The sequence below is a fragment of the Elephantulus edwardii genome, unplaced genomic scaffold, assembly GCF_000299155.1.
Source record: "Elephantulus edwardii isolate Elephantulus edwardi_28Jun2011 unplaced genomic scaffold, EleEdw1.0 scaffold00328, whole genome shotgun sequence".
NCBI lineage: Eukaryota > Metazoa > Chordata > Mammalia > Macroscelidea > Macroscelididae > Elephantulus > Elephantulus edwardii.
Genome location: NW_006400078.1, coordinates 159,426 through 172,138, shown reverse-complemented (window position 1 = coordinate 172,138; position 12,713 = coordinate 159,426). Strand labels below are relative to the sequence as shown.

The 12,713-nt window shown below is 52.9% G+C and overlaps 1 protein-coding gene across 1 annotated transcript; it reads left to right on the top strand.

Moving 5' to 3' along the window:
• Nucleotides 1–9,864: 9,864 nt before the first annotated feature.
• On the top strand, nucleotides 9,865–10,491 carry CDC42EP2 (CDC42 effector protein (Rho GTPase binding) 2). The gene has a single exon (XM_006901522.1). It carries the CDS (start codon nucleotides 9,865–9,867, stop codon nucleotides 10,489–10,491), a length of 627 nt encoding a protein of 208 aa, XP_006901584.1.
• Nucleotides 10,492–12,713: the final 2,222 nt, after the last annotated feature.

Below are 12,713 nucleotides of genomic sequence, written 5' to 3'. Positions count from 1 at the left end.
TGTCTTCCAGGACTTGCCCCTCAGCACCCCAGGCTGTCCAGGCTCTGGCTAAGGCATCAGACTTCAGGACAGGGAGGTGGGGAGTTCAGCTTCAACTGGCCTGAGTGGCTTGCGACCTGGCCAGGCAGAGGAATTGGGCACTGCTGGCACTGCAGGGTGGTCTGGTCAGCCTGGCCCCTGACATACCCTGGCTTCACACATGGCCCATCTCAGCAAATAGAATCTTGTTTTATAAACACGAATTTCAGGCAATGCAGTGCTGCGGGGGGTGTGAGCATCACCTCATCCACTGGCGGTCTCTGGATTTCTGTCAGCATTCTCTCGGGGTTCTGTGAGGCCCCGGTCTGGCCCAATGACTGAGCCTCCTCTGAATCGGGAGGCTGAATAGCAACGGTAGCATTTTTTTTTAGTTCAAAAGTTTGGACCGTAACCTGATATGAATCCTCATTTAGTTGTGGTCTTGTCAGCCCTGTGCCCTAGATGGTGGTGAGGAAACAGCTGGTGGGTTCACACTGCCAGCCTTCTGGTTAACAGGCACTTATCCTCGGTGCCACCAGGGTTTGGCCCTGCACTGAGAATGCTCAGGGGGAAAAGTCTGAAATCTACCTGCGTTCATTTCTTATTGCATAGACAACCTCAAACTTGGTGGCTGAAAACAGCACACAGACTTATTAGCATGTTGTCTGGAGTGCAGAAGGTAACCCACAGAAGATAACCCTCATGCCACTGGGGCCGTCGTCAATAGGGCTGCCTCCCTCCACTCACTCTCAGGAGAACCTGTTCCCTGGCCTCTGGGCCTTTTTGCAGACTCTGGGGCCGCCCACAGGCCTTGGGTTGTAGCCTCTGGCTCCTTCAAAGTAGGCTGTCCAGGATCTGACATTCTTTCTATCGTCACAGCTCCTTCGCTTGTAAGAATCTCTGTGAGGACTGGGAGCACTTGAACAGCCCCTCATGCTCGCCAGACTTTAAAGTCAACCGATTAGAACCTCAAATTCCATCTGCAACCTTAATTCCCTCGTGCCATCATGTAACAGAGCCTACTTACAGGCTGCCAAGGATCAGGGTATGGGCATTTTTGTTGTTGTTGTATGCCATCAAATCAGAATTGACCCATAGCTGACCCTCCAGCAGGTTTTCAGAGGCAGTTAATTGCATGGGAGGAAATTACCCATCATTCTTCCACTGAGAAACTGGTGGATTCAAACCCTGTGCCTTTGGGATTGCAGTACCACTTCGTACAGCTAGGCCACCAGAGCTCCTTTTTTTTCTTTTTTAATTATTTTGTGTGTGTGTACCGTCTGACTGATACAGGAGGAGATTGCCCCTCCTTCTCCAGCAGAGCATCTGGTGGATTTGAACCGCATACCTCTGGGATTGCAGTACAGCTTTTTGCTACTAGGCTACCAGAGCTCCTTCCAGAGCTCCTTTTTGTTGTTATTATTAGGTCCCATCGAAGATTCAGAGTGCCTCTACTAACAACAGATCAGACCCTTACTCAGTCCTGCCCCTCCTCAAAATCTCTGATATACTCAAATCCATTGTCACAGTCACTGTGTCAGTTCATCCTGTTAAGAGTTTTCTTCTCTTTCTCTGGCCCTTCAAGTTTCCCAACATGATATCTTTCTCCAATGACTGGTCCTTTCTGACAGCCAACCCATCCAAAGTATGAAATGAAGTTTCCCCGGAGCTCTGGTGGCCTAGTGGCAAGAAGCTGCACTGCAATACCAGAAGTTGTTGTTGTTGTTATGTGCCATTGAGTCATTTGTCACTCATACCAACCCTATGTACAACAGCCCTAAACCCTGTTCTATCCTGTGCCAATCGCACTACCTCCGACACATCCATCCTGATTACCCCAGACACTGAATCAATCCACCTCATAGAGGGCCTTCCCCTCCTGCGCTGTCCCTCCACCCTACCAAACATCATGTCCCTCTCCAAGGACCTGTCCCTCCTTGCAACATGCCCAAAGTATGTCAGACGAAGCCCCAGAATCCTTGCCTCCAAGGAGCAGCCCGGTTTGACCCTCTCCAGGATGAATCTGTTTGTTTTCCTAGCAGTTCATGGTATATTCAATGCTCTTCTCCAGCACCACAGCTCAAAGGCATCAATTCTCCTGTCCTCCCTAGTCATTGTCCAACTCTCTGATGCATAATAAGTGATTGCAAAGACCATGGCCTGTACCAGACGCACCTTAGTCTCCAGAGAGACACCATTGCTCTTCAGTACTTTGGAGAGGTCCCTAACAGCAGACTTTCCCATCGCAATACATCTTTTAATTTCCTGTCTGCTGTTGCCAAGTGTGTTGACTGTGGAGCCAAGCAGACTAAAGTTGTACGTGGTTCAAATCCACCAGATGCTCTGCTGGAGAAGGAGGGGCAATCTCCTCCTGTACCAGTCAGATCCAATTTGATGGTATACACACACAAAATAATAAATTTTTTTAAAAAAGAAAATGAGATGAAATTTTCCTGTCCTTGACTCTTAAGTCACACCCTGGTTGCCCTTCTTCCAGGACAGACTTGTCTGTTCTTTGGGCAGTCCGTGGACACCTTTGGTTGTTGCTGTTATGAGGTCCCATAGAGTCTAGTACTATGAGAAACAGATGTGACCCCTGACCTGTGTGGTCCTTATCATCTCTGACACTCTTGAGCCCATTGCTGCCGTCACTGTTGGTCCATCTTATTGAGAGTCTCCTTTTTCACTAATCTTCCACCTTTGCAAGCAAGATGTCCCTTATTTGCTGTGCTGTGGTTACGTGCCATCGAATCAAAACTGGCCCGTAGCTGACCCTCCGGGAGGTTTTCAGGGGCAGTAAATTGCCAGCAGGAGACTGCTCATCCTTTTCCTGAAGAGCATCTGGTGGATTCAACACTGAGATTTCAGCACAGCTTCTTACCACCAGGAACCCAGAGCTCCCTTTTAGGGTGCTACTACTCTGACTGCTACACTCCCTTAGCTCATATCCCCTTCCTTCCAGCTTGATTGACACCCTCTCTCAATATCCTTCCTGCCCAGCTGTCTTTTCAATTGGATGTCTTCCTGCCCCCTTCCCAAGGCCTCTCCCACTTAAGTCCCAGTGTACTTCCTCACTCCTCCTGGCAGAGACCCACCCAGAAGGTTGGCATGGATGTCCTTGAGGACTTGACTTTCTCTGCTCCTTCCCTGGGTCCTCTCATCCCAATCCAGGGTGAGAAGGGGGTGGATCTCCAGTGACAAGAACACCACCTGGCATCTAGAAGGTACTCGGCAAATGGCCCTTGAGCCTATGCATGGAGCAAGAACAAAATTTCCTGCAGTCTGCTTCCAGCGCATGGCCCAGGGTGGGCCTGTCAGAGCAGACTCCCAGTGTTTTTCGTGCTGTGTGAATGAATGAATAAGGAACGAAGGCACCCGAGTCTGAGACGCACCCCCTCGATTTCAGGCTGACAGCCTGCACTCCCTCCATCTTGACGCCTAGGGCGCCCCCCGTCACTCCCATGCCTTTCTTTTCTTTTGAACGTAAAGCCATTCAAAGCCCTGCAAAGTCTGTAATGCCATGACGTGGGCGCGCTCGAGGCTTCATTCATGTCCTCAGCAGTCACCGAGTACACACGCGCGCACGCCTCCCCCAGATCCAGCCCTTGGACAGAATCACTCAGCGAATTCCGGCCGCCGCCCCCTGAGTTCTGGAATCGAGGATTAGGACTCAGATGGGCATGGCCGAGTCCGCTGAGCGAGTCCAGCCCGGGGCCTGTCACCGTCTGGTCCCCAGCCAGGGATTCCGTGGGCGGCACCTCTGCAGAGAGGGAGCCCGGGCGGGGCCCGGGGCGGGGCTTTGTTGGCGCCCCGAGATTGGATCAACTGGCAGGGGCGGGGCCTGGAGCTCTGCGGTAGGCGGGGCCTGGAGCTCTGCGGTAGGCGGGGCCTGGAACACCACTCTCCGCGCCGCGAGTTCCCAGCGCTGATCAGTGCCGCCGCCCGACCGAGAGTCTGTCCAGCTCCCGCTGCCTGCTGACTGCATCTGTGCGCCTCACGGTGAGTCCGGGATGGGGCTCTGCAGTCCCCTCCTCAGCCCCGGGGGACCCCCGAGATGCCTGTCCTGGTCTTGCCCCGCCGCAGTCTCTGTCTCACCTTCGCACAGGTCTCCCCGCAGGCACCTCCAGTCCCCACGCCCACCGCGCACTCCGCCCCCCGCTCCGAGGGCCCCGCGCCCCGACTCTCCCTGCACCCCCGAGCCCGAGCGCCCTGCGGCGCAGCGTCGGGCCCGGGAGGGATCGTATTTTTAGCCGAGGCTGAGCTGCCCTCTATCTTTAGCCGCGGCCGCCGAGCGCCTTGAGAGCAGCGCTGCGCTCGGGAAGGGCAGGGAGAGGTCGGCGCCGGAACCCGAGCCGGGACTGCGGGCCCCCTGGAGGGCGGGGGCCGCACGGCGAGCGCTGGCCCAGCGCCCAGCGGACACTCGGACATCGCCCAGGCCGGAAAGCTCCTCCTCGAGCTGAGAGCCAGGCCCCTTTCTCTCTGATTACCTGATTTGGAGATCAGACCACCCTCGAGAGAGAGAGAGAAAAAAAAAAAAAGCCCGCACACCACGGCATCGGGGCTCGAACCCACGGTCCCTGGGGGACACTGGCTGTGCGTGCTGGAACTCAGGGGTAACGCGAGCATCGAGAGAGCGGGGGCGCCACCTAGCGGCCACAGAGGCAGACAGGGCTCGGCTGGGGACCCCGGGAGATGCCAGGACCGGAGGGGGACTCCAGGCGCTGGGTGGAGGCGGCCCCCCGGGACTCCCAGGACCATTCATTTTCGATCTCGTTAGTGGTACTGTCCCCAACTTGAGGCAGGGCCTTCGGACAGTTGCACCTGGGTGCAGTCTCTCCCCTGATTAAGATCATCAAGATGCCTCTTCGAACACCCCCATATTTAAGGAGTGACTCAGTATTCATGGCAGGGGGGATCTGAGAATGGCTGTCTAGGAAAGCCCCAGGGAGCCCAATGAATGACTCCTATAGCTGCCCCTCCACCCTGCAGGGAGCCACCCCTAGTTCCCCCAATTTTGTCCTGCTTATTCAGGTGAGAGGGTGCAAGAAGTAGGGCGTGGATGGGGGGGGGACTGCGATGTGCAGCCCAGCTAGAAGTCACTTTCCTGCACTGCAACTAGATGGCACATGTTAGCAGGACCCACTGGACTGGAAGAGCTGGGTAACAGAGCGCACTCCTGCGTTTGCTAGCCGGGTGACTGACAGGGTTACTGATGTCTCTAAGGTTAGGCGTCTGCCTCTGTGAAAGGGCAGGAGTTACCCACCAGGTTGCTGCAGAGTGTGAAGTGGAAGCCAGTTTGTGCCAGGGCCGGGCTGAAGCCCAGGGTCTGGTGGTAGCCAAGTCTAAATGTTTGGCTGCCCTCCTCAGCTCTCCCCTGGGTGTGAGATGCGGGCCCCACCCATAACCCCCTCTTGCATCCTCTGTTCTCTACGCATCTGGAATTGGGTGGGTGCATCTGGCTTGAAGTAAGACAGCTGTCAGGGACACCAGACTGTTGTGGAAACGCTCTTGGCTCTGTGTGATGGTTGGGTGTGATCCTGGCCTCGGCTCTGAGGAGAATCCCACCCGTCAGCACCCCACCCCTAAGGGTGAAAAGGACTTGTTTGAGGAGGGGATGTCTGGCAGCATGCCCAGACCTGACATGATGGGTCTCAGATGAGTGTCAGGAGTTCTCTGCCTTCCCCACTGTCCCCCAGGGCCCTCCAAGCCTAGCTGGACATTGGCCACAGTGGTCATTCCTTTGTTTCCTGTTAAACCACAGGTGCTCTGGGAGGGGCAAGATGTCCGGTCTCTGGCTCAGTGTGACTGACACTGGGATGTCCGGTCCTGGGTGGGGTTTCCTGAGTGAGGGTTTGGGACACTGGGACCCTGTTCCTCCCACCTCCTCCTTCCTAATCCCTTTCCCTTGGCCCCCAGACTCTCACATCCCATGTGGACAAACTTTTACCCTTGCCTTTCTGGAGAAACTGGCAGAGCTACCTGCCAGATCCCTGCTTTACCTCTCCTGAGCTGATTGGCCACCTGCTCAGGTGTCCCAGTTGGCCTGCTGGGGGGTGGGGAAGTAGTAGGAGAGCGTAGGCTCACCAACTTGAATCCTGGCCCTGTCTTTTATAACTGGGTGACTTTGGACAAGGTTTTTTTCTTTTCCCTTTTTATTTTTGTATGGCTTTTTGTTGTATTTTGAGTTAAAGCTTACACAACAAATTGGTTTTCCATTCATACATATTCAAACTATTCATGCATATTCTGTAATATGACATTAATTAGTCTTCACAGTGTAACAGCACTCTTCCCACTTCTTCCCTGTGGTTCTCTTTTCCATTATTCCTTCTAGTACACACCTTCCTGCCTCTAGGGCTTTAAAATCAAACCAACCAACCCACTGTTATCGAGTCAGTTCTGACTCCCATTGACCCTCAATTGAGCTTCCATGGCTGTAGACTTCCCAAGGAGGAAACTGTCCATCTTTCTCCTGTAGAGCAGCTGGTGGATTTGAATCACCAATCTTTCCATTAGCAGTGTAGAATGTAATGAAACTGGGAAAATACTGCCTTTTTCTTCTTTTATGATTGATTGTTTTAAGGACTGTGGGCCTCCCTGTTGGGCTCTCCTTGTAGGCCTGTCTGTTATTTGGCTGAAGGTTGAGCCACGGGTCTGAATTCAGTTCCAGGCTCAAAGAGTGAAGAAGGGCCATAGTCTCGAGGGTTCCCCTGTGTCTTCTTAGATCAGCAAGCTTGGCCATGTGTATGATTTTGAATTCTGTTCTCCATTTTTCCTCCCAATCTGTCCAAGAGACAATCTAGTTCTTCTGGTCTTAGTAGAGGTGGAAATTCAAACAACTCATTTGTCATTTAAACTAATAGTTTGTTTTTCATTGCTCTTGTTTGTTCCAGACAAGGAGAGATCAAAAGTTGCATTTAGATGGCTTCTCAAAAGCTTTTTTTTTAAATTTTTTTTTAATTATTACTTTATTATTTGTGTGTGTGTGTGTGTGTGTGTGTGTGTGTGAGTGTACCGTCAAATCGGATCTGACTGGTACGAGAGATTTTCCCTCCTTTCCTGGCAGAGCATCTGGTGGATTTGAACCGTGCTCCTCTGGGATTGCAGTGGAGCTTCTTGCCACTAGGCCACCAGAGCTCCCCTTCAAAAGCTTTTAAGACCTAGCCAACTGCTAGGGAGCTCTGGTGGCTTGGTGGTAAGGATTTGCACTGGGTGCCAACTGGATTGTCAACTGCTCACAATTTAGGTTTTGTGGCTTTGTTATTCTAGTTCACCTTAATGTCCCTGAGACTGTGGAGTGGGCCCTACCTTGATTCTACCTAGCACCAAGAGAGAGATCACTCTCTAAAGTGTAAAACCATTTAAAAAAAATAAATAAATTTTATTTTAGTGTGTGTGTGTGTGCGTGCATGTGTGTATGTGTGTCTACCGTCAAATTGTATCTGACTGGTACAGGAGGAGATTTCCCTTCCTTCTCCTGCAGAGCATTTGGTGGATTCGAACCACACACCTCTGGGATTGCAGTGCAGCTTCTTGCCACTAGGCCACCAGAGCTCCCTAACCTTTTGTTTTTGATGTGCAATATTCTACATCCATCAGAGCTCCTGGGTAGTGAGCCCACCAGGCCAGGTCGCTCCCTAGAGGCAAAGATGGTGAAACTTTGTCTTACATACTTTGAGTCAGGAGGGATCAGTCCTTGGGAAAAAACATACTAGGACAGACTGAGAGGGTCAGAAAAAGCAAGGAAGACCCTCAACAAGATGGATTATCAGTCACTAGACAATGGGCTTGAGTGTTCCAGAGATTAGGAAGTTGATACAGGATCAGGCAAGCTTCAGATCTGTTGTTCATTGAGTCCCTAGAAGTCATGTTGGCTCCATGGCATCTAAAAACATCAACTCAACCCAGTGCTATCTATTCTGTGGTCATACTTCATTGAGTTTTACAGGAGACACCCATCTTTCTCTCATAGAGCACCTAATGGACTTGAACCATTCTCTTTTTTGGTTTGTAGTCCAGTATGTAAAGCACATGCTACCTAGATTGCTTAAATATTTACATATATCATGCATATGTGATTTTTCTATAATAAGATCAAAGGTAAATTTTATGGAGGACATTTTTAATATATGACCTAGTACTGGCCTTCCAGATTCTTCTCTGGTCTTCTTGTTGTTGTTATTATTGTCTCGTAGAGACCCTATGCAAAATAGCTCTGAACCTTCCTGTGACAGTGTCACTGTTTCTGATACACCTACCCTCATTACCCTAGTTAATGTGTCAATGCGTCTCATCCTGGGTCTTCCTCTCCTGCTCTGTCCTTCCACCCTTCCAAGCACGATGTCCTTCTCTAAGGACCGGTCCCTCTGGGCAACACACCCAAAGTATGTGAGACAGAGCTACAAAGGCCTTGGCTGCAAGCAGCAACTTGGTTTCATCCTCTCCAGGACAGATCTGCTAGTTCTGTTGGCAGTCCATGATACGTTCAGTACTCTTCTCCAGCAACTATTTCTCTTATCTCTGTTCTTTGATAAGATATATAGTTACATAGGCTGTCTAGGTGGTTAATTAGGAGGTTCTGTGGCACAGTCTGTAGGGAGCTGCCCTGCTCACACAAAGGCTGAGCCTTTCTGGTGGTTCAGATCCACCAGTTCCAAGGAAGAAGGCTGGGCAGTCTCATCCAGGGCAGTTTACAGCTTCAGAAACTGCCTCAGCTATAAGTCGGTTCTGACGCCACTGTGGCAATGACCTTGCATTATTTTTTTTTTTAGGTAGGTAAGTGGGCAGGTCCACCCGTGCATTTGAGAACTGGAGGAGTGGGGCGGGTCAGGCTGTACATAAGTGGGCTCTCCCAGTTCTTTGCATTTTGTTTCCCATTGTGTGTGAGACCTGTGAGAACCCCTGGGGACGAGCAGCAAGGCGGTGAGGTATTCAGAGATCTCAGCAAGTGCAGGCCCAGAGCCAAGCTGGCAGCATCACCTGGGCTCCTGCCCCTCAGAGGCTGGGCAGCGGGGAGGGACAGAAGCCCTGTCAGACCTGGCCTTGCCCTCAAGGAATTTATAACACAGAAGTGACTAGACATCTGCAGCGACAGGCCTGTCATGTGCTCTCAAGTCAAGCGACTCATAGCTGAGCCTCCAGAGCGTTGATTGCCCATCTGTCTCCCGTGAAGCAGCTGGTGGAATTGAACCGTGTACATTTGGGTTGACAGCACAGATCCTTACCACTAAGCCACCGGAGCTCCGTGTGCCAGGCCTAGGGAAGGAGAGACCTTGGTGAGGGAAGGACTGGAGACAAGTCTGTGAGACATACTGACCCCCCCAACTCGGCACTTACTTTGTGTTGGTCACAGCAGGGGGTAGGGCCAAAGTTTCATCCTGAACCCCATGTACGTGAGCCTCCATTTCCCCACCTGCCCCTCACTTGAGCCTTAGTTTCCCCACATTCTGTGCAGCAGGCGGCGGGCGGACCCCTAGAAGCTCTAGGGGCAGATGTGGGCTTCTGGGGAACAAGATGGACGCTTCTGACCTTGGGTCCTCTTCCCTGACTTCTTCCCTTTGTATTTCAGGAGCGGCAGCTCCCGAGGCCTGGACAGAAGAGGAATCTGAGGAGACTCGATCAAAGCACCCTGCTGCCCAGAGACCACCTTCCTGCTTCCTGTTTCCAGAAACAAGTTCTCAGCCCTTTGGGGAGATAGTGACTTTTGTTTTCTCACCCCACTCACTTCAGTGTTGATCATCGATTTTCCTTTGATTCCTGGGACGGACCGTGCTCGAGACTCAGCCCACCAGGAGAGTTCTGGTCACCGCCTGGAGCCAGCGGAGGGGGTGGCGGTGTGAGGCCACCATGTCCACCAAGGTGCCCATCTATCTGAAGCGCGGCAGCCGCAAAGGCAAGGAGAAGCTCCGAGATCTGCTGTCCTCGGACATGATCAGCCCCCCGCTGGGGGACTTCCGCCACACCATCCACATCGGCAGCGGAGGGGACATGTTTGGGGACATCTCCTTCCTGCAAGGCAAGTTCCACCTCCTGCCAGGGACGGCGGTCGAGGGGCCAGAGGACGGCGCCCTGGACATCCCGTTCGAGTTCACTCGCACCTCCACCATGTGCAGCCGAGAGCTCCCCGACGGGCTGTCCCCGCTGCTCAAGAACGCCATCTCCCTACCAGTCATCGGGGGACCCCAGGCCCTCACCCTGCCCCCACCACAGGCCCCGCCTAAGCCCCCTCGGCTGCACCTGGAGAGCCCACAGCCCTCCCTGCAGGAGGTGGAGGTGGGGGACCTGGACATCTGGAGGACTGTGGGCGCTGACCCCACCCACAATGGGCTGAGCCCCCAGTCGGAGGCCGAGGAGCCCTTCCTGTCCCACGCCAGCTCTCTGCTATCCCTGCACGTGGACCTGGGGCCCTCCATCCTGGACGACGTCCTCCAGATCATGGACCAGGACCTGGACCGCGTGCAGATCCCCGCATAGCGCCACAGGCAGGCGGGGCAGCTGGAGCAGAGTGGACACAGCCCTGGGCTGGGAGGGACCTGGGCCTGCCTTGTGGTCTCAGCCGTGGATTCTCGCCGGTTTCCCTTCCTCTGTTCTTACCTGTGGACACAGTGACACACAACACTCAGGATGTGGGTGGGGTGTCAGCCCAGAGAGCCAGAGCCCCTATACCTCTCGAGTGGACACTGCTGGAGGGGGCTCTCCTTCCCCCACCGCCGAGCCCTGTCAGGTGCCCTGAGGGGGGGATAAGGAGACGCAGTGGAGATTGGAGGTTCGGGCCCCCTGCCCTTCACATCCTGACTGAACCACCAGCACCGAAGATGTTCTGCCTAGTTAGTCCTCTTCCCCACCTGACTCGGGGATTCTGGCTGCAATAAAACTTGGCCACTGCGGGTGGCTGTGCTCCCCCAGTGCCTTGTCCTGTCTCCGGTTTCCTCCTGATCCTCGGTGGGTCCCTGTGAGCTCAGGCTGGGAGACTCTGCTCCCATGAGTCGGGGAGGGGGCCAGGGCAGGCTGTGCCCTTTAAGGAGACTCCGACAGATCAGGTGTGCGCTGCACCTATCCCCACACTGGTCAGGTATCAGTGGTGGCCGAGCACTGCTGTGGGCCAGGGTGGCCCTGACCCAGGTGGCTGGAGTCTGCAGGAGGAGATACAAAGTGTACCCTGGGGAGATTCTTCAGCATCGTCGGGGGAGGGGAGCAGGACCAGCTGCCCCTCATTGGAACTGTAGCTGTTCACTAAGCATCAGATGTCAGACAGGGTTCAAGCAGGGATCCTCCAGGTTCCTACACAGCAGGCCGACCCCACACTTGCTCTCTGGGGAAAACAAACACCTGTAAACAAGATGATTTCCAGTAGTGAACTGTTGCAAAAGTGAGCAAGACTTCCTGGGGACCAGGCCATGGCTTCAGGGCACCTGAAGGTGATCAGATGGGACTCTGAGGGATGACAGGGAATGCCATCATATGGCGAAACCCTCAGTGACCTCGGAATTTCTCCCATCTGTACAATGGAGTTCATGATGCACACCTGACAGGACTGTTGAGAAAATAGAGACCACTCTTCAAAATTGGTGTTACAGGAGCGAGGGCTCAGGACAGGCACTTCTGGCCCAGGATTCCGAGCTGGGAAAGTGGCTGGACTCTGCTTCGGGTAGTTTGTTCCAATGGCTGAAACCAGCAGTGGGATCGGAGTAGGAGGGAAACATCTAAATTCCAGAGACCCTGTGAGCAATGAGTCCGAAACGTGCTGTCCTCACCGCTTCTGATGCCGCTAAGCCCTGCTTCAGTCAGTCCAGTTGTTGTTGTTAGGTGCTGTTGAGTCCTAGATGACTCACAGCGACCCTATGAATGAAAGACCTGAACATTTGTATAACTTTCATCGTTTCTCCAAGTTCAAAGTGTTTCCAGAGACAAGCTATTTTGGAAGCTGATGCCACTCCTGCTTCCAAGCTTGTTTTTTTTATTTTTTTTTTCCCAAGCTTGTTTTAATTGGGGAGCGCCACCAAACACTGTCCACCATGGGTAACCATTATCACATCTGATACATCAGTGTCACAGTGTTTAGCATCACAACAACTGCGAGTTACCTCTGCACAGCAAGTGGACAGGCCAGTGCTATGCCATTTAGAAGAATGTTTGACCAAAACCAAGTAAAACTAGGCCTGAGAGTCGCAGATTAAAATCACCCACCTTTGGCTACCAAGCCGAAGGTGGGTGATTGTCATCTGTGGCCCTTGGCCAGGTTCAAATTGTCTTCCTGTCAAACATTCTTCTAGGTGGTATAGCACTGGTCTGTGCATTGCTGTAAAGAGGTAACTCGTGGTTGCTCTGATGCTGAAGCGTGTGACAGTGATGTGCCAGTCGTGGTAATGGGCACCCATGGTGGACAGTGTTGGCTGGAGCTTCCCGACTAAATCAAGCCTGGAAGCAGGAGCGGCATCCACTTCCAAAATGGCTTGCCTCCGGAAACTCTATGTACGAACAGTGCTCAGGCTGTTCGTTCATAGGGTCGCTATGAGTCGTCTATGACTTGATGGCATTAAACAACAACCTTTGGCTTGGTAGCATCACTTTCTGTCCACAAGGCCCACAGTCAGACCAGTAGAGGGGGATAAAAGATTCCTTTGCCATGCATCTCTGGGTGTGTCACCAAAAACAAAGCTTGGACACAGGATGGAAAAGCCGAACTTTTTTTTTTT